This window comes from Bemisia tabaci, chromosome 6, assembly GCF_918797505.1.
Source record: "Bemisia tabaci chromosome 6, PGI_BMITA_v3".
NCBI classification, from domain to species: Eukaryota; Metazoa; Arthropoda; class Insecta; order Hemiptera; family Aleyrodidae; genus Bemisia; species Bemisia tabaci.
In genome coordinates this window covers 38,725,939-38,753,876 of record NC_092798.1, presented here as the reverse complement: position 1 = coordinate 38,753,876, position 27,938 = coordinate 38,725,939, and the positions used below count along the sequence as shown (strand labels likewise).

At 41.5% G+C, this 27,938-nt stretch overlaps 3 protein-coding genes across 5 annotated transcripts in view; 1 reads left to right on the top strand and 2 right to left on the bottom strand.

Annotated features, from left to right (window-relative positions):
- The window catches only part of Sema1a (semaphorin 1a), a 583,530-nt gene that overhangs the window by 330,108 nt on the left and 225,484 nt on the right, over nucleotides 1-27,938 (top strand). The gene's annotated exons all lie outside the window — the stretch shown is intronic.
- Nucleotides 74-27,938, bottom strand: LOC109036935 (uncharacterized). The gene is made up of 8 exons (XM_072301475.1): nucleotides 27,269-27,938; nucleotides 23,210-23,595; nucleotides 22,020-22,372; nucleotides 20,636-21,232; nucleotides 6,524-6,618; nucleotides 3,387-3,667; nucleotides 2,193-2,542; nucleotides 74-1,140 (listed from the first exon to the last, which is right to left on the bottom strand). The coding sequence occupies exons 1-8, from the start codon at nucleotides 27,321-27,323 to the stop codon at nucleotides 504-506; spliced, it is 2,754 nt and encodes a 917-aa protein (XP_072157576.1). The 5' UTR covers nucleotides 27,324-27,938; the 3' UTR covers nucleotides 74-503.
- Nucleotides 6,597-20,629, bottom strand: LOC140224875 (facilitated trehalose transporter Tret1-like). Its single transcript, XM_072301806.1, has 4 exons — nucleotides 19,714-20,629; nucleotides 17,836-18,221; nucleotides 16,774-17,126; nucleotides 6,597-8,843 (listed from the first exon to the last, which is right to left on the bottom strand). Exons 1-4 carry the CDS (start codon nucleotides 19,766-19,768, stop codon nucleotides 8,246-8,248), a joined length of 1,392 nt encoding a protein of 463 aa, XP_072157907.1. The 5' UTR covers nucleotides 19,769-20,629; the 3' UTR covers nucleotides 6,597-8,245.

The window sequence follows — 27,938 nt, the reverse complement described above, 5'->3', positions numbered from 1 at the left end:
CTATCGCCTGGTATTTTCTTATAAAATCGCATTTTTCAAAAACCGCGTTTTTCCGGGGTTTTAAACTGCCGTTTTTCGAAAGTCAGTTCAAAGTTACCTATTCAAATGAAACATTTGTTTTGGCTGTCATTTATAATAAATTCAGTATTTTTACGAGGAATCAGACAGTGTTTTTTTTAAGCAGCATGGATTTTCCACCACTTGCTGATTCTCATAAATATACTGCATTTGTTGCCTATGCACTTGATCTGAAATAATTATAGTGACCGTCGCACAGTGGATCGAGTCAGTAGGAGAGGTTGGACAAAATTTGGAAATTTTAAAAGCGTCTAACTCCGTATATATAAAATTTTCCGGTGCTCACAGTGGTTCCACTGGTTCCCTCGTGAAATTTTTTTATAGAAACTCCCCTTAAAGTTTAAAATTTGACGAAATAAACGTCAAGATTTGCAGTCCTCGTCACAAATTTTATGTCCGACCTCTGTGATCCACTGTGCGTCGTATCAGGGACCGAGTCCATTACTCCCGATGTCCGGTGCCTTTTCCGGGATGTCCAACTCCTCACCATTCAGCTCAGCCTGTATCATCTGCAGCGTTTTACCCTTAGTCTCTATCACGCAAAAATACGTGAACCCCAAATTCACCAACGCCATCGCGGCGAAAAGAACAAAATTCGCGTACAATCCAACATGCACGGTCAGCGCCACGAATATCTGCGTGACGATCACCGCCGAAACGGCCTGGTTCATCGTTGCCAGCGCGCATGCGTGTCCCTTCAGATCGCTGGGGAACATCTCGCCCGCGAAGATTTGCATGATCGGACCGAGGCCGACGGAAAACGTGACGGCAAAACAGAGGAACCCCGCGAACGGAATCCAGTTGACCCCGCTGACGTCCGTTGACGTCTCGCGGTCGAGATAGTACCAAACGGTTGTCGGGAGCATCGAGGTGAACATCCCGATGCTCGAGAGGTAGAGCAGAGGCTTCCTGCCGACCGTGTCGACGATGACGGAGCAGCAGAGAGAGGCTGAGAGCAGGGCTACGCCCATTATTATCGTGCAGTTGTCGTTGGTGAGAGGTCCGATGTGGCTTGGGAGAAGGATTGTCGAGAAAGCGACTATGCAGGGCATTCCAGTTGACCTGGGTAAAAAGGGAAGAAAGAACACCTCAAGTTCGGTTGAATCAAGAAAAGTTGCAAAGAAATATCTGGTATGCTAGGTACTCAATTTCAAAGGGCCACCACATTTTGCAATTAGGAACTGCAATTTGTGGCTCACTCTAGGAACAATGTACGTGTCCCAACGTGTCTTCCCTATGTGCATAGGTGTTTTTATGCATGAGCCAGAAATTGTAGTTCCTAATTGTAAAAATTTTACTTTTTTAGATTTTGCAGTTAGGAACTACAATTTGTGGCTCATTCTAGAAACAACGCACGTGTCCCAAAGTGTGTATCTTCCCTATGTGCATAGGTGTTTTTATGCATGAGCCAGAAAGTGTAGTTTCTATTTGTAAACATTTTACTATTTTAGATTTTGCAGTTAGGAACTACAATTTGTGGATAATTCTGAAAACAGCATGTGTGCCACTGTCTTCCCTATGCGCAATGGTGTTTCTATGTATGAGCCAGAAATTGTAGTTTCTAATTGCATAATATTGTCCATCTGTTGTCATGTTTTTCCCTCTCCCCGCGGATGGTCGCAAATAATCAGTTTTCGTGGATTCCATTCGTGAGTCTTAACAGTCCGCCAAGAAAATTTCGCCATTGGTTTAGCCAGGGAAAACAAATGTGAAGTATGCTGTAATTACTTAGGATGCGACTGTATACCCATGTAAAAGGGAATATTAAGTAGTTTCATTCTGATGTCTCTAAGTATATGTATGATTCATGAAGCATTTAGTGTCATCTGATTCATCAGTTAATGACCATTTTCATTATAGCATCATCTTGTAATCAATGTTATTGCCCATGTTCTGAAAAATATGTTGAAACTAATGTTATTATGTTTTTGCTGTTGCAGGTAAGAACGGAAGCATTCCTTGAAAACCATAGGTCTTCAGTTTTTCGTGAGTAAACGCCTACGGCTTTTCTCTCGCGTCTAATAAATGTTCAGATTTCATCAGTATCGACGTAACAGATTACACGGCCAAGAACTGCATGGCTTTATAATTTGTGAATTATTGTTTAAACGCACCTATGCAAACACGCAATTCCTTGAACGATGATAAAAGCCCTTCGATTTGCTGGATTTGTGATTAAACGCAACATTTTGACGAAACCTCTATCAGCCTTTGCTTCCTTCTCCATTGAAGTCCTGATACTGGCTAGTTCAGTTTCAATGGACGCTCCTCCTCTTAACCAGCTCAGCGCTTTGCCTGCATCAGCGTGAAGCCCTCGCTTGATGTAGTAGTAGGGCGACTCCGGACAGTGTAGGAACAAGACAAGAAAAGTCACTGGAAAAATTCCTCCAATCATGGCCATTGTCGGCAGCGAGACGAATGGTCCTACGATGTAGACGGAGATCATCCCAGCAAACCCATTTACCTAGAGAAAAAAAAAAAACTATCTTTAAATCGAAAATTAGAATTTAGTACAGTTTTGAAGCCGTAGAAATAGAGGAATGCGGGTTGCAGTGCGCATAGTAAAATATTCGATCCTTAAAATCTTCATGTAAGAATACATAAGATTTGATAATGATCTAAGAATGTAAACCTCGTTTCAAAATCAATGCTCCCACTCCTGGTAGAGTTATCCGAGATATTTCCTGCCAAAATATTATTTTTCGCATTCGAAAAAAAAGTGCGATTTTGAACACAGTAATTATAAACTATGTAGACATATCGCCCGTTTCCGGCTGAGTAGAGACCATAGTTCCAGATCTGGGGGTCCTAGCTTTGACTGCTTCGGGTTCAGTGCTCGGAGCAACGGATCCTAAAGTTTCCGGCCTCTGAACTAGAAACAGGCGACGTACTTATATAGCTCATGATTACGTTATTCAGAGCCGGGGTTTTTTTGCAGTGCGGAAACAATTTCCGAAGCCTTTTTTTGCAACGCGGAAAGAAATTGACTACAAATACTTAAGCACACACGTACAATGGTCCCTCATTTGAATAACATTCCCGGACATCCTTTTCTCTTAACGGGGCAAACGATTTGCGTTGAAGACACAAGACGGTTACGGTTGGTCAGTTGGCATTACCTAACTTTTTGGCGTTTCTCATCAGCCGATTTAGGGCCACAACATACCCTATTTGTATCTCAGCCCTAACCTGGCAGTTGTAAAACTCGAGAATGCACGGCAACCGATCAATTGACCTTTCCGCCTGATGTCTCCGACGCAAACTCGTTTTCTTCTTGATTTCCATGAAACTTTGATCCAAGGTCTTACCATGAAGAAGCATCCAGCGATGCCTCGAACTTGGGGCTCGGCTATCTCAGCGACGTAGACAGGGACCAGGGTTTGCCAGCCGCCCACACAAATCCCTGCCAAACAACGAGCTATCACCAGGGAGAAACTGCCCTGGGCGAAGTGAACAAGGGCCCACGAAAGGATCGGGAAAAGAGCAAGGGTGAGCATGGACGTCTTGCGGCCCACGCGGTCCATGAGGGCCCCACAAGGGAACGGCGCCAGGAACGTGCCAAAGAAGAGGGCGTTCACGATCAGGGCCTCTTCGGGTTAGGTGAAGCGGCGAGTCTGCCTGCCGCAGTAGCTTCAGGGTAGGAGCCGGCCAGCCTAAGAGCATCCCAACGGTGAAAATTGAGATGGAGGCTGGAACATTCATGGAATCTTCAGATCTGTGTCTCTCTCATTTTGACGTGCTGACATGGAAATAGAATATCGATGACTAGAGTGCGACACCACGTATGTCCATTGCGGTGTTTCAAAATCTCCGCTTCTAGTTTATTTTTTCAAAGAGGAAAAAGTCAAATTTATAGCTTGAAAGTACAGAATTTTCTACTACAAAGAGGACAAATTAATTGGTTTTTCAAGAGATTTTGTTGATTAGTTTTTCAAGGTAAAAATAAAATATGACTAGAAGTCCACGACCTCGCAAACGGAGGTACATGCTCTCGCACTTTGGCCATCGATATCTAATTTTCAAGAGTTTAGGAAGAATCCATCAGTTTCAGGATTATATCAGATTTGAGTTTGGACGCTAGTCCTAAAACAAACACCATCTATTTTCCAAAATTTGATGCTTCTGCCTCAAAGATTTTTAAAGTATCTGAACCTGATACTAGTATATCCATCTTGCTCCAAATATTACCGAGAGGGGAGGAGGCAAAAGTTACAGGAATGTTCCAAAATTTTAAGAGTGAATTCGAATTCTTCGGTAAAATTGAGCAGAAATGGTCTGATTTGTAACAGTATCCCGGAGGAACTCTTGGAAGGGCCTCAATTTTCCAGATCATTTGTCAAGTGAACAAACAATTTCCGTAAAAAAATATTAATTCCCCAAAAAACTGCTGGCGAGAATTCAAAGAGCCTTGTTTAAAATGGGTCGAAATTCGCCCCTTTTTAGGCCCTCGATTTTGCCAACGGGAATTGCGCCAAATTGTTGCATATGATGCCCTAAGTCTCTGGTAAAAATGTCAGCTTGAGTTGAAAAGCGGTTTCGGAGATACGGGGGGGTGAAGTGGGGAAGTTGAGGGGCTGGCGTGCGCTATTTCCGCGGCTGTTCCTGGCAAAATCTTCGTTTAGATGTCACCCGATACATGATTTTCTATGTAATTTTTCGCGTACTTTCCATTTCTGACCTTAAAAATTACTTACAACCACTTTTCAAGGCGCTAGAGGGTGAAATTAGGGGTTGAGCGGTTGGCGGCGCGCTCTTTCCGCGGTTGTTCCTCGCCAAATCTTCGTTTCGATGTCATCCATTACATATTTTATGTAATTTTTCGCGTACTTTCCATTTCTGGCCTTAAAAATTACTTAAAACCACTTTTCGAGGGGCCATGAATTTTTTTTCGCAATTTTTTTTTTTTTTTTTGAGTTTTTTTAATTCATTTTGTATTATTCCCTAAGATCTATTCGTGCCGTATATTTTCACGTTTTCTCAGTGTACCTCCCACGTCGCCCGAGAAAATATACGCATGATTTCATCGGAACATAAATGTTTGCACGCCAAAATGACATCTGAAAAATCTGAGATATGCCCCGGGCAGTACATTAATCTGAATAATAAAAAATCTGTCCTTTACTTTGTTACTCATTTATTTAAAAGCAGCCATTACCAGCCTACACGCCGTATTTAAGGATATTATGACCACAGATACATTTACACGTTCTCGCTGAACGACCAATCGTCACCCTAATTAAGTCAAGGGAAGTTTGAAAAATTAAGAGCTATGGCAAGTTATCGATTTAAAAATGTGCCCCCCCCCCCCTCATGAAAGCTTTAAAGCTTTACTTGATGATTTTGTCATTATTCTACCATCTCCCTTCTCCGAACGCTCGTCTTTGCATATCATTTAGGCGTGTAAACATTTATGTTCGGATGAAATCATGCGTATATTCTCGTGCGACGTGGGAGGTACACTGAGAAAACGTAAAAATATACGGCACGAATAGATCTTAGGGAATAACACAAAATCAATTAAGAAAAACTCAAAAAAAAAAAATTGCGAAAAAAATTCATTGTCCCTCGAAAAGTGGTTTTAAGTAATTTTTAAGGCCAGAAATGGAAAGTACGCGAAAAATTACATAAAATATGTAATGGATGACATCGAAACGAAGATTTGGCGAGGAATAACCGCGGAAAGAGCGCGCCGCCAACCGCTCAACCCCCAATTTCACCCTCTAGCGCCTTAAAAAGTGGTTGTAAGTAATTTTTAAGGTCAGAAACGGAAAGAACGCGAGAAGTTACATAGGAAAACATGTGATGGGTGACATCAAAACGAAGATTTGGCGAGGAACAGCCAAGGAAAAAGCGCGCCGCTGGCCGTTCAACCCCTATTTTCACCCCCTAGCGCCTTGAAAAGTGGTTGTAAGTAATTTTTAAGGTCAGAAATGGAAAGTACGCGAAAAATTACATAGAAAATCATGTATCGGGTGACATCTAATCTAAACGAAGATTTTGCCAGGAACAGCCGCGGAAATAGCGCACGCCAGCCCCTCAACTTCCCCACTTCACCCCCCCCCCCCCCCCGTATCTCCGAAACCGCTTTTCAACTCAAGCTGACATTTTTACCAGAGACTTAGGGCATCATATGCAACAATTTGGCGCAATTCCCGTTGGCAAACTTGAGGGCCTAAAAAGGGGCGAATTTCGACCCATTTTTAACAAGGCTCTTTATCTCTCGGTAGTCAAAGAATTTCCCCAGAAAGCAAGTTATTTTCACGCGTGGCAGGTTTTCAATCTGATTAAGCTGAAAAAACTGAGGCACAATCGTAAACCCTCGAATTTAACGCCAGATTGCACAGTGAATTTCACGCTACTTTTCCGTTTCAAAAAACAAATTTTGCCAATGGAAAATTTCAATCAAATTCACAAGAATTATCTGAAAGGTATATTTCAGACTTACCCACAAACGCTGCCGCCAGCTGCCTCTCAACTCCCAAATTCAATTTGAACAGGTACATGGTGATGAACGGGGAGCTCGCGTTTTTTTTTGTAGCACTGAGAAACTCACCCACAAGTTGTTTTGAAAGAACTGCGGTTTTTTCTCCAGTGCAGGATGCTTCGGTATCAACTCCTTCATTTTTAATCTCGTCATTATGCTGTTTGCACTTGTAGGTCATTAAGGAGTTAGTTATCAAAATTAATTTGTCAATATCGTAACACTTCATTTTTTACACTCATACATGGCGTAGTTGCATGAATTGGTTTTAAAACACATGATTCATATCGTGTTTGAAACTTGTCCTTGTCCTCGAAGTGGTTCGCGTCAAGTTCGTTGTCTCATTGATTGAGGCGAAATGAAAGAGGTTTGACCCTGAAAAGGGCGTTTTAGGCGGATGAAGAACGAATTATTTCGGCAGAATTTTTTATTATATATCACAGAAAGTATTGAGATCCATAGTGGGAAAAACAATTAATGATTTAAAGTAATGGTCGTATTTAAATAGGAGTCTTACAATGTCAATAATATGATTCAAAATAAATAGGCAGTATGCAATAAATGAGTAAGAATGGCCAGTCACTCGCAGACATGTATCCACATCATTCAATTTTCCAAATTAAAACACCATGTTGTTGTTTGCTATCTATCTTTTCCAGTTTTCTCGTTAATAAACGTAAGAGAACGGAGGCGCATGTATCTCTCCCCCCACATTCATTTCAAATTATTTCAAATTTGAGAACTGCCTGCTTTGTTGCCTAACTGCAGGTTCTCTACTCACTAGAAAAAAAATGTATCGGATCCAGAGTCCAAAAAAGAGAGAGCGAAAAAGGAGAGTGTTTGGCGCTTGGAAAATTTGACGAGGAAAAATTCTTCGATTCAATCAGATTCTTGCTTGAATCGAGAGCCAAGCCTCTTAATTGAAGCGGATAACCTCTTGATTCAAGCAAAAATCCGCTTGAATTGAGAGTTTTTTTTTGTCAATTCTTTTAAAAGTCTGGACTCTCGATCCAAGAGATTTTTTCACCCATTGTTCCAATAGCTGTCAAAAATCAAGAATTGATACAGGCTTGAATTTGTTTCAGAACTACTTTTAGATACTACTTTTTACATACATATGCCCTGTTTCGTGCGAGATAAAATAAGGTGTAGTTCAAATCATCCGGTATTAAATGGAGATGTTGCATGTGTGAGGAATTTGCAATTTGACTGTTGATTCTTATGCAAAGAGTTTGTCTTGATATAGAGGTGGACTCTCAGGATAGCGCGGGATATCCCCTCCATTTCGGCCCCAATTTGAGAGCTTTTTTTGAGTTTGGGAGTTGATTTCAGAGAAAAGCAGTGGCACCATCCTGTTTCTCCCGAACTTTTACATAAGAATCAACAGTCAAATCGCAAATTCCTCACACATGCAGCATCTCCATTCCCTAGTCTATTCCAGTTTATAATCTTTGCAATTGGTGGAAATGTTATCTTCACTCCCGTTTGTGACATCATCGAGGCCTAAAATACGGGATCCAATCAGAAATGGACTCGTATTGTTTTTCCTCTCAGTATAAAGGGACTCTACCAAAAAGTAACCCTTATAAGCTATCACTCCTTTTTTGACGACCAAAAAATTCAAGTAATCAGCCAATTGCCATCAGTGTATTTTAATGTAACACTTGGGCAATATGAGCATAGACCCTAAATTTTTTCCAGCGTTTCGCCATTTAACTCCGCCTGTATCATCTGCAAAGTTTTACCTTTTGTCTCAATCACACAATAGTACGTAAAAATAAAGTTTACCGGCCCTGTCAAAGCGAACAGTAGGAAATTAGCGTAGAGCCCAACGCTTGACGTCAGAATCGGAAATAAGGCCGTACTGATGGTCGCCGCGACACATATGATCATACTCGTAAGAGCAGAAGCTTGGCCTTTGAGATTGCTCGGAAACATTTCGCCTTTGTACGCCGGCGCAATGGTGCCTAACCCCAGGGACAAAGTAACGGCGAACCCCAGGAACCCGGCGAAGGGGACCCAGTTGACCTCTGTAACGTCGGTGGCGGTCTCTCTATCGAAATAGTACCAGGCAGCGGTCGGGAGCATGGATAGGGATATGCCTATGCTTGAAAGGTAGAGGAGGGGCTTCCTGCCCACCTTGTCGATGAGGGCAATACAACCTATGGATGCCAGTAGCCAAGTGATGCCCAGTATCAGCGTGCAATGGTCGGGTGTTAGCGGGCCAATTTGCTCTGGTAGGATGACCGTTGAGAAGACGGTCAAGCAGCTTAAGCCGCAAAATCTGAAAAATTGGGATTTACTAATTAAGCTATTGAGAGGTTGATTCGGCTCAGTATTGTCTCTATTTCAAGAAAGGAGTACAAATTTGGGAAAAAGTGCATAAACGTTTAAGAAAGGTTCATGATCAAACGAGGAGGACAGGGCTCGAGGAAGAATTGCGAAGAGATATCCTCAGAAGAAGGCGTGTATTCAGTCGGTACGTCCTCACTCAAAAAATAATTTTTTTTTGGTGAGGCTTAAGGTTTTTGTCATGGGAAAGGAGTTCCCCATGATATTACAATCGTTCCGTTGCTTTCGCTATGGGATTCCCTATACCTCTGCGACCTTGAGCGTTTCGCCCAGTCTCCGATTTTTGGTTGATTTTCCGATGTATCAAAAACCGTTGTATTTTTTAGCCAATCATGTCTCTACGTCAAGTTGTGTTGATTGCTAAAATTCGCTTTCAGCGAGTTTTTTTCCACTTTGAGATGTCGTGTCTGACTGGTAAATCTGCGCAGAACCACGAAGTTCCGTTTTTAGGCAAATTCTTTTTTTTGGGAGGTTCTGATTGGTTATTTTTTCGCCATCAGTTTTCTGTTCGTTGGTGCAAAAGATCGCCTACCTCGGTGTTCTTGAGAAGCCGCCATTATCCCACCTCAAATTTGAAAAATAGAAGTAAAGAAATAATAACCATCGTACAAGGTGGAAAATTGTTCTGGAGGACTCGTTACGGACAAAGAAGTCAAAATCAGAGCTCGATTGATTGATTTAATTCATGGATAAACAAATATCGCCTCAGCTTACTGCCACGAAAGCAAATGCATCCTGAGATGAACCTTGAGACACATGATAGCATAGGCAAACAATGTCTCACAGAGAAAGGCGCTTAGCTCATTCCTCCCAAGCTACGAAGACGCGAATCGCTCAAGGACAATTCTTGTGATAAGTCCCGCCCATCGTCCGAGTCTTTTAAATGCTATTTTTTCTCAATGCTCCGCTGATCCGTGATAGCCTAGTTGACTGAGGCGCCCCATTTTTTTGATAAGGTGCGGGCAATAGGTGATCGGGAGTTCGATACCCGGCGATGGAAGTTAATTTTTAATGGTTGTATTGAATGTTTTAGACCAATCATCAAAAAATAATTAATACTAGATGATACATGTACGAACATTTTCTCGTGAGTTAATATGTTAAACAAAAATACTGGAATATACCTCCTTCATATAATTAGCCACATGTTTCCCCAAATTAATGACGTTATTTTCTTTTTTTCAATAAAGTTTATTTGCATTCAACGTTCGTAAGTTAAGCAAGATGTACCTATTGATACAAATAGAAAGACATGAAAATAGCATGTCTAACATTTCAGTTGTTTTTTTTTTTTTTTTTATTTTTTGTTTTTTTGTCTTTTCAATAAAACAAATTGCCTTGGACTAGAATCAGTGTATCTCTGAAGACAAAAGCTAAGTTTTTTGATACAGAAATACTAATATATTCATCCGTTATATAATCAGGGAGATGTTGACCCAAATATTGATGTATATTTTCTCTGTTCGCCCAAATTAATGATGGTATTTTTTTTTTCAAAAAATAAATAAAGCAATGACATGAAAGTATGAAGTAGATGGCCCGTATGGGGGACTGTTGTCACAGGTTTAGCAATCCTGCGGACCCCAGCTGGTAGCCCCTGCCTCAAAGGGGGCAGTGGAGATGGTCACCGGCCTCTGGGCGTATGAACCACCTGCTAGAAGGGCAGACAGGGCTCTGAGCTGAAGTGAAAGCAACCTGTCTAGGAGAGGCAACTCCGAAATCAAACCCTGGTCCTCCAGGTTGGGGGTTGAGTCATCGGGCTAACTCCCCGGTACTTGTAAAAAGTTTTACTGTTAAACGACCTAACAATACAAGCCTCGGTACCACTAGAACTAAACGGACACGTCGACAAAAATTGAGAAAACGGACAATGGTATTTGGGACGTGGAATGTCCAAGGCATTTCAAATAAGTTACCGGAAGTGATATCGGAGATTCAGAAACTTGGAGTGGATGTCGCTGTTCTTACTGAGACCAAGAAAAAAGGGCACGGGTCAGAGAATTACGGTGACTATGATCTATTCTACAGCGGCGTAGCCAAAGATCAGCGTGCTCAGCAAGGAGTAGCAATACTTTTGCGGAGAAGCCTACGTAAGTTCGTGGGCACTTGGGAGGCCGTCAACCAGCGCATTATCAAAATGAACCTTAACCTGTACGGACATAAGATCACGCTGCTCGGAGTATACGGTGTAAATGATGATGCCACTGTCGCATGTAAGGACCAATTCTTCGAAGATCTGAATGATGAAATACTGAACGTTGGTGCTGGCAGGGAAGCCATTCTTATGGGTGATTTGAACAGCAGAACGGGACGACGAGTAAACTGTAAAGTTGTTGGACCGTTTGGGGAGGATGCTGTTAATGATAACGGTGATCGGCTCATCTCAATTTGTTCTCAAACTGAGATGAAAATTTTGAATGGCTTTTTTCAACACAAAGACATCCATAAGTATACCTGGGTCCAGCCAACGCGAGGATTGAAATCCATCATCGATTATGTAATTGTAAAGCACACTACTAAGTTGAAATTGCAGCAAGTTAGAGTGTGCAGGGGACTCTCTTGCGGCAGTGATCATCATTTCCTCCGAGCAGATATAGCGTTTCCCGTTAAAGGGATTAAAGATAAAGAGCCAATGCCTGAGCAACAGCAGAGTCAGGGAACGCAAAATCATGAAGTATGGTATAACATCGAAAGTTTGGAGCACCCTAGTGTCAAGGCTCTGTATCGGAAACGCTTAGATGAGAAGCTGGGGGATGGACTCTCGGGTACCACGGAAGAGCAGTATCAGTTCATCAAAGATTGTATCCACTCTGCAGCGAAAGAAGCCCTAGGTGTTCACAAAACCAGTAATAAATACCAGCATCCTTACTGGTGGGATGAAGAAATTGAAGACGAGATAAATCTTAAGAGGCAAAAACACCTTATATTTCTGTCGTCTAAAAAGACTGAAGATAAAGTTGCTTACAGGAAAGCTCAGTCTAAAGTTAGGAGCCTCATAACACGGAAGAAGAATGAAGCTTGGGAAAGCAACTGTTCTAGAATTAACACCTACCTAGGGGGGAGAAAAAGTGCTGAGAGCTGGAAGTTAATTAAAGGTTTACGTAGAGACATGAAGCGCGACATCGTTTCTCCGATATCACTTAAAAAACTGGAGGATCATTTTAAAGATCTTTTGACGGAAAGGCGCCCAGAGTTTCGAGACAACAGCACGGACAACGGAAGAATGAACAACTTGGAGATCCACACTTGTGACATAATTAAAGCGGTTAAAGAGCTAATTAATGACAAAGCACCGGGTCCTGGTGGGATTCCTGTCGAGTTGGTCAAGTACGGGACTGCCAAGCTCTTTGAGTGCCTCAGAAAACTGATGCAACAATGCATCAGGGGTGACGAGGTACCAAGGGAGTGGAAGGAGTCTTGGATCAAGGCCATCTACAAAAAGAAGGGAAGGAAGGACGACTGTAACAACTACCGGGGGCTCTCAGTGACCGGGACAATAAGCAAAGTGTACGGGAAGATACTGAAAGCGAAGATCGAGGACGAATGGCAGGATCACGAAGCAGAGGAGCAGGCTGGTTTTAGAGCTGGCAGGTCTACGATAGATCACCTCTTTGTTATTGTCCAGGTCATTGAGAAGAAAATGGCCGTAGCTCAGGAACTGCATTTAATTTTTGTGGATCTCCAGAAGGCGTATGACAGCGTGCCGTTGGTGAAACCTTGGGAGGCCTTGGAAAAATCGAATTTTAACGGGGGGTTGATTGATGCTGTCAAGCGATTTTATAAAGGGAGTTTTACCAAAATTAAGTATCATGGGGGGTTGTCAGCGGGATTTTATGTGACTAAGGGTTTAAAACAGGGATGTTGTTTGTCGCTAACATTATTTAAAATTTACCTCGAATGTGTGCTAAAGGAATGGAAAAGGAAGTGTTCTGGTATGGGTGTCCCCTTGGGTGATCTCGAAACTCTGTTTACTCTGTGCTTTGCTGATGACCAGGTGGTGGTTGCTCAAGATCAAGATGACGCGGAATACATGATGCGCAAGCTAGTAGAAGAGTATCGGAAGTGGGGTCTGGAAGTCAGCATATCCAAATCTGAGAAGATGACTTTTGGCGGTGATCAGCAAAGCATTGAGTTGGAGGATGGGCAGCAGATCAAAGGCTGCGAGCACTTTAAGTACTTGGGAGTGCGGTTGACCCAGGATGGAAGGACGGATCAAGCTATCAGGGAACGGAACACCTTAGCAAGGAAGGCTATAGCGATTTTAAATGGAATCCTCTGGGATCAGCGGATTTCCAAAGATAACAAGAGGAGGATATACAACGCTGTAGTCAAAAGTATATTAACATACGGATGTGAAGTTTGGCAGCTGAAGAAACGGACACAGGATATGCTAAGAGCAACGGAGATGGATTTCTGGAGAAGGTCAGCAGGAATTTCTAGGAGAGATCGGGTCCGTAATGATAGAGTGCGTCAGATAATGGAAGTCGAAAATGACATCGTGTTCGACGTCATGACCAAACAACTTGTTTGGTATGGTCATGTCAATAGGATGACGGAAGAGAGGCTGCCAAAAAAGATGCTTGATTGGGTTCCTCCTGGGAGGAGACGTAGGGGACGCCCAGTGAGAGGTTGGCGACAGGGGGTGTTAAATGAGATAAGAGATTGTCAACTCCCTGATGACCTGTGGGAAGACCGAGCTTTGTGGCGATTAGGCGTCGCACAGCGCCAAAGAGCGCTATAAAAGCGACTCATATATATATATATATATATATGACATGAAAGTAGTATAGTGCACATCGAACATTTCAGTTACATCTATTTGAATGAAAAAACGGCAACTTAGGAGGCACATAGGTCACTTATGATGCGTATTCGGGCATATGTGTAGAGTAAAAATATCATACTTTACGCCGAAAAAGCGAAACTGAAAGTTAAATGCGTTAACTTCCGAAAACCATGTATAATCCAACGAAAATAAATAATTGGTAAATAACAGCTCTCTTGTATGCAAAGAAAAAAAAGTAAAAATGTTAAAAAAGAGATGTTGACACAAAATTACATAGCCCTTTCAATTCTGAAGATACTGCAAACGAACTGTACCTTAAAAGTTTCATATCCCAGAAGCTAAAGTTCCCATGACGAATATTGCTATCGCTAGCGATTGCAAAAACCAACTTGTTTCTCTTTCAATTTTACGTATCCTCTCAAGGAAGAGACGATGATTGATAATTTCCGATTCCTTAACCAATTATACTTAGGTCTGCTTTCACGTTAATCCACTAGACGAAAAATATCTAAAAATTAGATCCCGAGATGACAAAAATAAATAAATAAATTAATTTTATCATTGTCGTAGTTCACATAGGTCGCATTCTGTTGACAAAGTAACATGTTTCACTTTTGTATGTATGTATGAGCCGCTTTTACGGCGCGCTAGGGCGCTCTGCGACGCCTATTCTCCACAGGAATCTGTCATGGTAGAGATCCTCCGGAAGCTGGCATCTCTCCATCTCTTCATGGATGCCCTCTACCCACCGTTTGGCTGGACGCCCTCTCCGTCGCCTACCTGGGGGGACCCACTCCAACACCTTCTTCGGCAACCTGGTATCAGCCATTCTCTGCACATGCCCATACCATACCAATTGCTTGGTCATGATATCGTGCACAATCGTCCCCTCAACGCCCATTATCTCTCGGACACGTTCATTCCTGACACGTTCTCTCCTCGAGATTCCAGCCGATCTTCGCCAGAAATCCATCTCGGTCGCCTTGAGCATTTCTTGGGTCCGCTTCTTCAACTGCCACACTTCACTGCCATAGGTGATAATAGGCTTGACAACCGAGTTATAAATCCTCTTCTTGTTGTCTTTGGAAATCCTTTGGTCCCAAAGGATCCCATTAAGCATGGCGATGGCTTTTCTTCCTAGAAGATTACGGTCCCGAATGGCCTGATCCAGCTTCCCATCCGAAGTCAGCTTCACCCCCAGGTACTTGTATTGTTCGCAACTTTCTATATGTTGACCATCCTCCAGGACTATGCTTTGCTGAGCACCTCCAACTGACATCTTTTTTGTCTTACGGACACTAACCTCGAGGCCCCATTTGCGGTACTCCTCCACCAACTTCCGGGTCATATACTCCGCGTCATCGTGATCTTGACTTATGACTACCTGGTCGTCAGCAAAGCATAGCGTGAACAGTGTTTCCTGGTCATTCAGAGGGACGCCCATGCCGGCACACTTTCTTTTCCATTCCTTCAGAACGTGCTCTAGATATATCTTAAACAGCGTCGGTGACAGACAACATCCCTGCTTAAGCCCCTTGGTGACAAAAAAACCGTCTGAAAGCCTTCCTTGGCACTTGATTCTAGCAAAAGCCCCCCGATAAAACTGCTTGACTGCCCCAATAAGTCCTTTACTAAAACCAGTTTCTTCTAGGACTTCCCAGAGTTTCACAAGAGGAATACTATCATAAGCCTTTTCAATATCCAAAAACACTAAATGAAGCTCCTGGCCAACAATTCTCTTCTTTTCGGATAACTGGGTAACACAGAACAGATGATCAGCGGTAGACCGACCAGCCCTAAAACCTGCTTGCTCCTCCGCCTCGAACGGGGTCCACTCCTCTTCGATCTTCGCTTTCAACACTTTTCCATAAATTTTACTTATCGTTCCTGTCACCGCTAACCCTCTGTAGTTCCCACAGTCATCCTTCCTTCCTTTTTTATGCGACGCTGTTATCCAGGCCTCTTTCCACTCTTTCGGGATGTCATCACCGTCAATGCACTTCTGCAGCAAATCCCTGAGATGGTTAACCAACTTGCCAGTCCCACATTTAATTAACTCGGCCGGAATGTTTCCTGGCCCAGGAGCTCTTCCATTCATCAATTCCCTGATTGCTTAATTGACCACCTCCTCAACTCGAATTTCCACTGAGTGATCCTCGACTATATTTTCAGCATTCCCCGTTTGAAACTCTGGTCGTCCTTCCGTCAATAATTTACTAAAATGTTCGTCAAGCTGTGAGATTGTTATCGGAGATATAATGTCCCGTTTCATGTCCCTTCTTAGGCCTTTGATCAGATTCCAGCTCTCAGCACTCTTCCTTCCCCCCAGGTATGTGTCAATCCTTGAGCAGTTGGTCTCCCAAGACTCGTTTTTCTTCATGTTTCACTTTTGGCAAGATTCAATCAATGAAGAAATTAGGAAACCATAGAGAGGAAATGGATATTTAAGGAATTAAGCAAAATAATACGGAAATGAGTAATAAAGGATTATCATTTTAAGTGCGAGGTGTAATTTTCTGTGGTTATTATTTTATTACGAATTACAGAAGAACTGTATTCGATACATACCCTTTCATCCCTCTTGGATTAAGAAATAAAAGATACTCACTTATTAATAAGAGTCGACAGTGCTACTTGGTGCTCTGCGACACATGACATCCACAGATACCTATCCTCCGTGAGTCCTTTTGGGAGCTGACATTCTCCATTCTTTCTTGTTGTAACCCTTTCTCTGGGTGCCCCCTCCTTTTCTCCTCAGGAGCAACCCAATCAAGCATCTTTCTGGCAGCCATTCTTCAGAATAACAGAAGTCATTCTGCTCACATACCACAAATAAACAATGTATGTATGTATAAGCCGCTTTTACGGCGCTAGGGCGCTCTGCGACGCCTACTCTCCACAGGAATCTGTCATAGTAGATATCCTCCGGAAGCTGGCATCTCTCCACCTCTTCTCGGATGCCCTCTACCCACCGTTTGGCTGGACGCCCTCTCCGTCGCCTACCTGGCCTGGGGGGACACACGTATATGTTGTAAAACGTATACAAATAAACAATACCATACTAAATAAAACTTACTTTTGCATAAAATTCATGACCCCAACCATGAAGAAAGCTCTTCGGTTGTGCGGCGCGGTGACGAAGCTCAACAACTTGGTCAGGTAGCTCCGCTTATATTGAGTCTCTCTCTCAATGGACGCTCGAATGATGGCCAGCTCGCTTTTGATAGGCGCCCCTGCTCTGAGCCAGGCTAGCGCCCCTCCCGCCGCGTCATGGCGCCCTCGCAGAATGTAGAAGTAGGGCGATTCAGGGCAGAGTGAGAAAAGGAGGAAGTAGATCACTGGAAAAGCTCCTCCGATTACGGCCATCGTTGGTATCGATACATACGGTCCGATGATGTAGATGAAGATAGCGCCTGCGTATCCGTTCATCTATTAGAGACAAAATAAGAATCAGACTAATAGAAAAGGCTGATCTTGTCTATTTCTTATCACCACTTGGTTTTAGTTAATTGAACTCTATTGAGCCGTTGCGGAAATGAGTATAAGTAAGTTATGAATCAAGATCAAAGTGGAAGGGACTACTGCTAGTACTCAGTAGAGACTATTTACCCTCCACGTATTTCCTGTAAGAAGATGTCATTGTCAGTAATCACTGGAAAAAAAACAAAAAAAAAACACATTTTTGCATAAATCAAGAACCAAGCCTCTTAATTTGAGCGGATTTCCTTTTGATTTAAGCAAAATTCTGATTGAATTAAGAGTATTTTTTCTTCTCAATGTTTCCAAGAGTCTGGACTCTAGATCCAATGTGTTTTTTTTTTTTTCAGTGATGGACGCATCACACATAGACTCTTGGAAAGCATTTGAGTATTACAATGCACTAATGCAGATTTTTTGTGGCTTTAAGGTGATTCTATGTGATGTAGAGACGAGATCTGCCACCACGCTGCGCTGCCTCACGGTTCACGTCTTTATGAAGCAATACTTATCGTTACGTACAAGTTACTGTAATAAACTGATCCATAAAGCGTAGTAGCATTAATACCAAGTAGAATGACATCAAATTTGTGCAAATTCATCGTAAAATTTCTCTCGGCTAAAAACGGTCCATATGACATCAATAAATAATATTACACACCATGCTAAAAGCGCTAGCAATCCCACGGACCCGCGGTTCAGCAATTTCACCCACGTAGACGGGTACCAGTGCTGGAGATCCGCCGCACCAAACACCAGCGACAAACCGGGCGATCAGGTACGTGGAGCCGGTTTGAGCAAAGTAGATCAGGACCCAGGAGATGATGGGGAATATGCACAGAGTGAGCATCGTTCCTCTCCGGCCGAGTTTGTCCATGAGCGACCCGCACGGAAGTGGGCTTAAAAACGTCGTCACGTACAGAGCGCTCACCACCCACACCTCCTCGGTCGGAGTGAGGTGTACCTCTGACTCGGGCTCTCGCAGGAATCTCAGAGTCGGAGCCGGCCATCCTACCATCATCCCGGATATGAAGGATGCGATAGAGGCTGGAACATTGAAATTTCAGGTGTTTTTATGTCGCAAGCAATCAGCAATTCTTGGCAATTTACAATTTTTGACCGTTGAATAGGAAAGTGTAAAAAATTAGAAATTAAGAAACCTGAAAAAAGTGCTGATTATTATGCTTGGAAATGAAATGGACTTTTTCTCCTCGCACTGGAAAAAAAAAACACATTGGATCTAGAGTCCAGACTCTTAAAAACATCGACAAGAAAAAATTATCTTGATTCAATTGGATATTTGCTTACATCAAGAACCAAGCCTCTTAATTTGAGCGGATTTCCTTTTGATTTAAGCAAATATCTGATTGAATCAAGAGTATTTTTTCTTGTCAATGTTTTCAATAGTGTGGACTCTAGATCCAATGTGTTTTTTTTTCCAGTGCATAGTGCCAACTAGCACACTGGACTATATTTTGCAATTAGGAACTACAATTTCTAGTTCATCCGTAGAAACACTCATGTGCGCAGGGGAACTAATGGTACATACACTCTTTCTGAACTGAGTCAGAAATTTCAGTTCTTTATTGCAAAATGCGGTCCGTTTAAGCGTGCGTGTAATGAAATCACTGATTTTGAGTAGATTTTGGTTCGCATCGCATCGGCAACTAAACTAACCGCGCGGTAAAGCGGAGAGTATCTCAGCAAGTCGAAGGCGCTCTAGGTCGAGATCGTGTTTTTGAAGTTCTTTACCAATCAAAACTTTATCACGCCGATGCTAATCATTACAATTCAGTGGAGCTGTATGCATACCACTCGCAAATTGCCGGCGATTGCTAATTGCCTACAACATATAGATGACCAGCCAATCAGACTAATTCAACCAGAATCAGCCAAACTACATAAGACGTTGCCTAATTTCTCATCATAGTTTATTTTTTTACCACAAAACCAAGCAACATTCTGTTTTGAAACTTTGTAAGTATTCTCTTCATAATTTAAGGGAATCTAAGGTTATGTTAGATGTGCGTGTGGACCGTGAGAGGAAATCAGTCCACGTGAAATGCAGTTAGACTAATTTTTGGTCAATCTTTTCAATTGATTTCTTGCACTCGGAGATAAAGCCAATCAAATAGGTTTCATAGAGAAAAGTTGCAAAAGAATCTCGTTGAGCCTATTTGAGAGGTTTCAAATACCTGACACATTTTTCAGTTTGCCATTACCAGGTGTGCTGCTGGAACATGTTAGGTCCGCATATTCTCATCGGACACAACATGCTTGTATTAGCCAAATGATGTGCTTAAAAAATTGGTGCAGCCCTGATTTCTCTTACGTCTTTGCTTTCGCTAAATATCACGCTCTATTATTAAACATTGTCTTGCCAGTCAATTGGCGTCTCAAATTAGATATGAAGTTCAAGCATAGTTCATGATATACATCCAAAAAACAGTGCTGATTAGTCAAGTGTAAGGTACGACTGTATCAAAAAACTTTTAAGGTAGTTTTCGCACAGGTTTGAGGAGATTTTGTGTAAACTTACCTACAAAAGCCGCTGCCAGCTGTTTTTCAACCGCGTTGAATTTGAGGACGAACATGATGATATGCGGCACGACCTCACGCACGTTTTTTGGAGCACTGATGTACTCATCAATGAGTCGTCTTGAACGAACTGTTCTTTTTCTACGTGTAAAACGAAACCCTTAGCCTCCCTTTTAATTAACATCTTCAACTTAATCTCGTTACACGATGTTGTTTGCTCAGTATTTTGTATCACACAAGTAACAATTGATCAAAATTATTTCGCGAACGTTGAGGCACTTCATTCTTTACGCTCGCTTCGGAGGAGCTATGTCATAAAAAGGGATCAATCGTATCATATCTGGAGCCGTTTTCTTGTTTAAAGTATCTGTGCTGAGTCAAAGACCTTCTTGTTAAAAAATTTTGAAGAGTGTTGACGTGCAGGTAAATTTAACCGCTTTATTTTCGAAGAGGAATTTAGATGCAAAAATTAACTTAAATAAACCGGAGTTTTTCCCAGGTGATGTATCAAGAAAAAGTTCATTTTGAAGTATATACGCATAATTAGTGGTTCCTATTATGGAAGTCATGAGACTGTAATCATAGTTTTTCATGGTTTTTATGTGGAAAATAAAGTAAAAAAATGAGTGTAAAATACAAATTTGAGTCTGAAAATATAAGTCCGACACTGTCGGCTACATTCGCGTAAGGTATCATTTTTACCGCATTACGTGTTCACCAGATCATCCAACTCAAAATTCTCAACAGTTTCTAACAGTGGCGTGGCACGCTTTGCAATTTCTCAATTGATCTGTCATTTAAACCTATGGAAAAGGATCGATAAACAGGATGTTCGCAGCGAACATCTGAATAATCGATTCTTCGCCATGCTTTCAAATGGGGAAAAATCGATAATTGATCATTCTCGCTTCGCCGCTCGTTGCTAAATCTTTTCCAGCGTTTCGCCATTGAGTTCCGCCTGTATCATCTGCAACGTTTTACCTTTGGTCTCAATCACGCAAAAATACGTGAAGATCAAATTAACCAGCCCCATCGCAGCGAAAAGAAGGAAATTGGCGTACAACCCGATGTGTGACGTCAGAACCGGAAATAGAGCCGTGCCGAGTGCCGACGCGATACCGACGATTATGCTCGTGAGCGCGCAAGCTTGGCCTTTGAGATCGCTGGGGAACATTTCGCCCTTGTACGCCGGCGCGATGGTACCGAGCCCCAGGGACAACGTAGCGGCAAAACTGAGGAACCCTGCGTAAGGGATCCAGTTGACCTCTGTGACGTCGGTGGACGTTTCTCGGTCCAAGTAGTACCAGAAGGCGGTGGGAAGCATCGAAAAGAATATCCCGATGCTGGAGAAATAGAGGAGGGGCTTCCTGCCGACTTTGTCGATTAGGGCTATGCAGCCTAAAGATGCTAGGAGACAACAGACGCCCATCAGAAGTGTGCCGTGGTCGGATGTCACTGGGCCTACGCGCTCTGGGAGGACGATCGTGGAAAAGACGGTCAAGCAGCTCAAGCCGGAAAATCTGAAAATGTGTCTGATGATAGAATAAGTGAATTGCGAGAAGTGGTACACATTTAGTGTAATTACTTGCCTCCTATAATAAGTATAATTTCGATGGAAGGAGGAAAACTTAGCTATTTGTCTGATCATGCAATCTATTAGTTATATTATTTACGATGTTGCAAAAGTACAAAAGTTCTTGTATTTCTTTTATAATGTATCACAGAATATTAAAATATTCCCGTGTTTAGTCATCATAGGTCGTCTTTTGTGACACACAAGAAATTCGACCAACTGTATTCTGTGTATACCTTCGTTAGTGCCCCATGACGGAAACTGTTTCCTTGATAATGAAAATTACTGATTTGCCTCATCGAAGAATCAATGTTCAAGAGTAAATTCTAAAATGACTTGTTTTGTTTCCCCTTTTAACCTGTTTTCACAAACTGGAGGCGTGTCAAGGCGAATCAATATCTGAAAACATACGAGTTGAGTGCGAGAAAAATTTGCAACTTTCATTTCCAATTGCGCAGTTAATCAATTTTTCAACCGATCCGCCATCCAAATTTAATGGAGGTTAGATTAATATTAAGTGGTAATTTACTGCCAAAGCATTGACTTTCAGATTTACCGGCTTAAGCACAACTCTGAACCACAAATTCGGGCATTGCCTTGAGAGGCTTTCAGTGGAAACAAGCATGGTATCCCACGTGAGAAAACTTTTCTTTTTTAACGCGAGGAAGCATTACACCTGTAAAGTGAATTATAAGATGTTGTCTCCTCTCTTTCTTAAAAAGAATAAAACAAACCTCTGCATAAAATTCATAACTTCAACGATGAAAAAAGCTTTTCTGTTGCCGGGCACAGTGACTAGGCTCAACATGTTTGTAAAGTATCCTTTTCCAGACTGAGTCTCTTTCTCGATGGCCGTTTGTATGATATCCAGCTCCTGTTTGACTGGCGCCCCTCCCCTAAGCCAAGTGAGCGCCTCTTCCGCTGATTTCTGGCGCCCCCGCATGATATAATAATAGGGCGATTCTGGACAGAGCGTAAATAGGAGGAGGAATATTATTGGAAAGGCCCCTCCGATGACGGCCATTGTCCGGATGGACACGTAAGGTCCGATTATGTAGACGGAGATCGCTCCTGCGAACCCGTGTACCTGGAAAAAAAGTTCGACGAAGATGTTAGATAGAATATGGACGACACAAATGTAAATTGCAGAGCATGTGCTGCACGGTTTACGTTGAATTCATTGACTGGCTCCTCCTTAAACTTTAAATTCGTAATCTCTTGAAACGTTTACAATCCTTTGTCTTAAGGTTCAATCTCAAAGTGAAAATGAGATTTTGTCTGATGAATAAAAAAACACTTCCCGAAAGTTAATTGCCTCAGATCGCGGAAAAGTTTTCGAAATATTTTTTTTTTCCAAATATTTGCGTGAAAGGTATTGATACTCAGTTCTAGTTTGTTTTTTTGTACTTGCAAACACAGATTACTGCACAAGAAATTTGCTGTTCAAAACATACTATTTGTAGTACATTTCGCGTATTTATAATTTTTGTCATTCATGATGGCATCACGCATGTTTTTCAACAGACGCCGCCAGCTATGTTAATTTGCAATGCAGAAAGGCTGTTATAATATCCAGTTAAATTTTTAATACTCACCCAGAGCACATGATTTTGTTACGCATTCAGCTCATTAGACTTTCGTTGCATACATAATTATTTATCCGCTCGCTCGGAAACTATAAATGTCCAGTTCATCGAATTTTGAGAAAACTGCAAAAAATTGTACAGAGTGGACAATCCGTTTAATCGCACAGTTAAGCACTGTAAAAAAGTTACTCTCCAAACCCACCTTTTAACCCTCCAAATCGAAATCCTCTAACCTCTAGCTTTCAATCTAAAAAAAGCAAAAAATGATGAACCAGACTTCGGCGATGTTTGCCAATACAATTGAACATCTCTCTGAAAAGCTAAGAATAAGAACAAACCATGATAAGAGCGCCGGCTATCCCGCGCACCCTCGGTTCCGCTATCTCGCCCGCGTAGACCGGTGAGAGCATCTGAACTCCACCAACAAAAACACCAGCGAAAGCCCGAGCGATCAGAAGCATGAGCCCTGTCTGCTGATAGAAGATCAAAATCCAAGAGATGATGGGAAAGAGGCAGAGGACGACCATCGTCGTTTTCCGGCCGATGGTATCCATGAGCACCCCGCTCGGGAGGGGACTCAGAAACGACGTCACGTACATGGCGTTCACCACCCACGCCTCCTCGGAAGGGGTCAGGTGTACCTCCGATGAAGGGTGACGGAGTATCTTCAGTGTCGGCGCCGGCCAGCCCATCAGGAATCCGATCAGGAACTGAGAGAATGCCGCTGAAACATGTCAGACTCTAGCTTCATATTCACTGGAAAAAAAAAAAAAAAAACAGATTGGATCTAGAGTTCAGACTCTTGAAAACATTGACAAGAAAAAGGACTCTTGATTCAATCAGATTTAAGCTTAAATCAAAAGGAAATCCCCTCAAATTAAGAGACTTTGGTTCTTGATTTAAGCTTAAATCTGATTGAATCAATAGTATTGGCGCGTATACGTAGTATACCGCCTTTGCGATCGTTTCGAACCCTGCTCGATACAATAACCGAGTCCCTTAGTTCCTTACCGAAAAGTGACTACCGCGAACTTCTGAGATTTTCCAAAGCGTGTAAAAAGTTTATTTATTAATCAATAATTATGATTTAAAGTTGTTTCTCATTCTGGGGGTCTCTAGTTTATGTGCAGTGAATACCAAGAGTCTACGTTACTTGGTTTTTTTAAAAAAAGCCTAAGAATGCGACGCGCTGATTTAAAATATGCATATATAAGAAGAATCAAGCGAATTGATTCGAGGATGGCTGAGCAGGTCGGCACTCTCGGAATGAGAATTTAACTCCTCCGTTTTGTTCAAAACGTTGCTTTGACAGATCTGTAACCTCGGTTATACTTTTCAAAAGTTGGTACCCGTGCTCTGATAGTGCAATCTGTGTAAGTGCAATCTGTGAGGAGCCTCGAGACTCATTAGACCATTAGCTAAACGTGGCTCATACAGGAATCCACTTACCCTTCTCTTCCCCACGCTCCTGCTCACTGAGTCGGCGTCTCGACGAACAATAGCTAATGACGGTCGCCAAGCGACGATCCTCAGCCCCTCGCCCAATTACTTACGCTTCATTAACCATTTCACCGTCACGCTAGGATTCGTCCAATTTTCAAAAAAAATTGTTTCGCGAGTTTTTAGCAATTTTTTTCTTCCTCTCCGTTAAAACACGAATTAAAAGAGGTCTCATTCATAAAAATCGGCCAAATAGAAGAGAAGTTACAGTATTCGAAATCCGAAGAAATCAACAAAACTTCTCCAAACAAAAAATAAAATGAAGGGGGAAAAAAGAAATGTATAAATTACAATTTAATATGATTGACCTCAGAATGTGACAAGCAATTCAATTATAAAAAGGAGAAAAAATTGAGTGAAATTACAAAAAATTAGCCTCTTGCACGGGGCTTTCTTGTATGAGTTTTGACCTGAAGACAAGTAAATCCCGTTATATTATTAAAACGAAATTGACTCCATAGTTTAATGCCTTAGTTTCTTGAATACAATTATTTTAAGCACTCGAAAATTTATACCAGCAATTTTACCCATGGGGTGATTTCCTGAGAGCTGATAATATCACGAATTTCTCATAGAGCCCTTCAGAAATGGCTTGCTTTTTGGGCAGCCGATTCGGCCATCAAACCGGAGTTTAAATGGAAGCTGATTACAACACAAAGCTCTGAGAAAAATTTTGAGATGAGTATAGGAACGGTTTGTAAATTACGAGGAGATGCGAGCATTCTGTTCAGCATATCGATACATAAGTATTTTCATACGTAGAATTTAATTTTCACGTCAGGGAGTCGATATATTTTGATTTTTTTCTATTTTATACGGAAAATTTATGGTTTTTCGGGATTGAAATTACTAACAATTGTTTCATGAAAAATGAATGCACCCAAAATGACTATAGCATTTTGACTTTCACATACGTGCACTCACTAAATTGATTGGTAAATTCAAAGAGTGGGTACATCGACCTGGTATATCAAGTTTCTGCGATTTTTTACGGCAAATCGGTAGATTTTCGGGATGTGGATTGCTTACATTCAATTCATGAATGAATAAAGCATGGACATGGTTGAGCTTCTTTGCATGAAAAGGCGTTTAAAATAACAAAATCAAGACATATTTAATACAATTGCATTTATATCGAGTCAATTTCTTTTCAATAATATAACGGGATTTATAATACCGGTGATTTGGGTATTTTAGCCCTAAAATACCGTTAAATCGACTTTATCTTCTAGGAGTTCGACAGAATTTTTCCTTTCTTCGCTTAAATTTTTCCGTAGCACTTTTCTTCAAGAATCTGATAAGATTTTGCTTGAGGCAGATCAAAAAACTTAAATTTGTTCGAATAGCTTTCTAGATTCACAATACACGGTCTCGTCAAGGTGCGTCGTTGACCTTGCAGTGTTGAATCGTGAATTCTCTTGTTGTGCTGCTTGCCTTTTTTGAAATCTCTGTAAATGAAAACTAAAGGGTTTGATATGTGCGAGTTAATGACGCGCCTTATCAACACATTGTGTTGGAGTTCACTGCTTGTTTTTTCTTGTCGATGTTTTAAAGAGTCTGGACTTTAGATCCAATGTGTTTTTTTTCCCCCATTGTGATGGTCAAAGTGCAAAACCACGTATCCAAAACCAAAACCATCGCAATGTTTCAAAATGTTCGCTTCTCTTTGAACTTTTCGAATAGAAACAGGACAATTTTTTTAGATAGAAATGTGTACGGAATATTTTACTAATAGAGAGGAAAAATCAAAGAAGTTTTCAAGAAAATACGTCGTCTAGTTTTCTGATAAAAAAGTAAAGTATGACAGGAAGTCAGCAGCGTCGCAAACGGAGTTACGTGGTTTCGCGCTTTGGCCATCGATATTAAACTGTATAATGGATCTAACAATTATTGATAATTACTGGATTTTATGTCAAATGTTCAAAATATCTCGCTGAAGAACGTCAGGTACGGTACATCCGTGTGTATCGAGCGTATGTTGAAGAGTGCAGAAAAAGTCAGTGCGCCTTCAATTTTTAACTCTGCAACATAGACAGCCAACGAGCACGAATAGTTGCATGCAGGCGCCTTGTTCGTTTTCACTGTCTGTACGTGCTCCGCCGCATTCACGAATGAAAACTAACGATTATTTCTTTCTCATAAGGTATATTAATACCAGAAGGGTGCAAATATTTAGAAATAGGTTTTACTCAGGCACTGCTTTCACTACTAAATTTTACCCCCAAATGGAACGATTTCTTAACAACAAGAATCGCAGGTATCTTGCCCTTTACTAATTTATTTTGGAACCCAACTGCCCCTAAATGAAAGCTGAAATTAACCGGACGAGATAATTTGCCTACTATTCAATTAAGTGAATTCGGCATTTCGTCATATTTTGCGTTTAAATTCTTTGAACATAATTGTGGGTCTCCAAGAGAGATTTTTTGGATTAATTTGTTGGCATGTGCGTTTCTATGTAACCGCTAAAATTTTGGGTGAAAGTCACAGACAGAATTAGTGTTTTAAATTTTTTTTTTTTTCAATTTTCTTAAGTGTATTGATCATCGTCAACTTTATTCAATTTGAATGGAAAGGCATGTTTATGTTGACTCAATTCCTTCTTTGAGGCGAGAAAAAAATCAAATGAATCGCCGTGTCCTTTATTCATGGTGACTAAAAGAGGCTTTAAGACCTTTTTTTAAGCCAGATATTTTTTAAAAATTAATTGTATGCTTTCTAATTTGTTTTTAAAAAGGTACATTTCATTCATTACGGACGATAAAAATTCCGTCGTGCATAAAACAATGAATAATGTACCTTGCAAGTGACAATATAGGCCCCATTTTGGTGACAGGATCGGGCTCAAAAGTACGCAATAGGATGTTGGTCTCCAGAAATATGAAAAAATTGCTTACCTGTAAAAGCCACAGCTAGCTGCCTCTGAATCCCACTACATGCAAAGGTGTACATGATAGACCGCACTCAAAATAGTCAACTCGACTTATCACCGCAGTGCGAATATGGACTGATTGGACATTCTTTCTTTTTTACAACACCCAGAATGCTACATTTTTTTACATCCTCTCCAAATCTTTCTCCTCCACTTTTGCAAGGCCCATCGTAATGATAGGACCTCACGTAACAGGATTACTGCAATCTAATCTATTAAGTTCTCATAGCCCCTCTGAGTATCGCGATAAAAGAAGATTCTATTTCAACTGTCTCTTTCTTTGGATCGGAGTTTTGACTCAGCCGATGAGGTGCCACAATTCAACTGAGGATATGAGGCACAAAAAATTGACTCGGAAATTTCAGTACAGCGGGTTAAGAACTTTTGTTTATTACAATATCCCATAACTGCGAATGCGCATATCATTTGCGCTGTAGTGGTAAAATTAAACGCATCAATGCCTTCTCGTGTTGGTTGAAGAAACATCACTTCCATCCAACGTAAACATAACCTGAACAATCCTATTCAGGCTCAGGGTGGTTTGACTGTTGGTCTCTTCGTTAATGCTGCTTCGTTGATTGAACGTAAACAATCTTGCCGCTACTTTTCCACATATTATCGACTTTACCTGTATG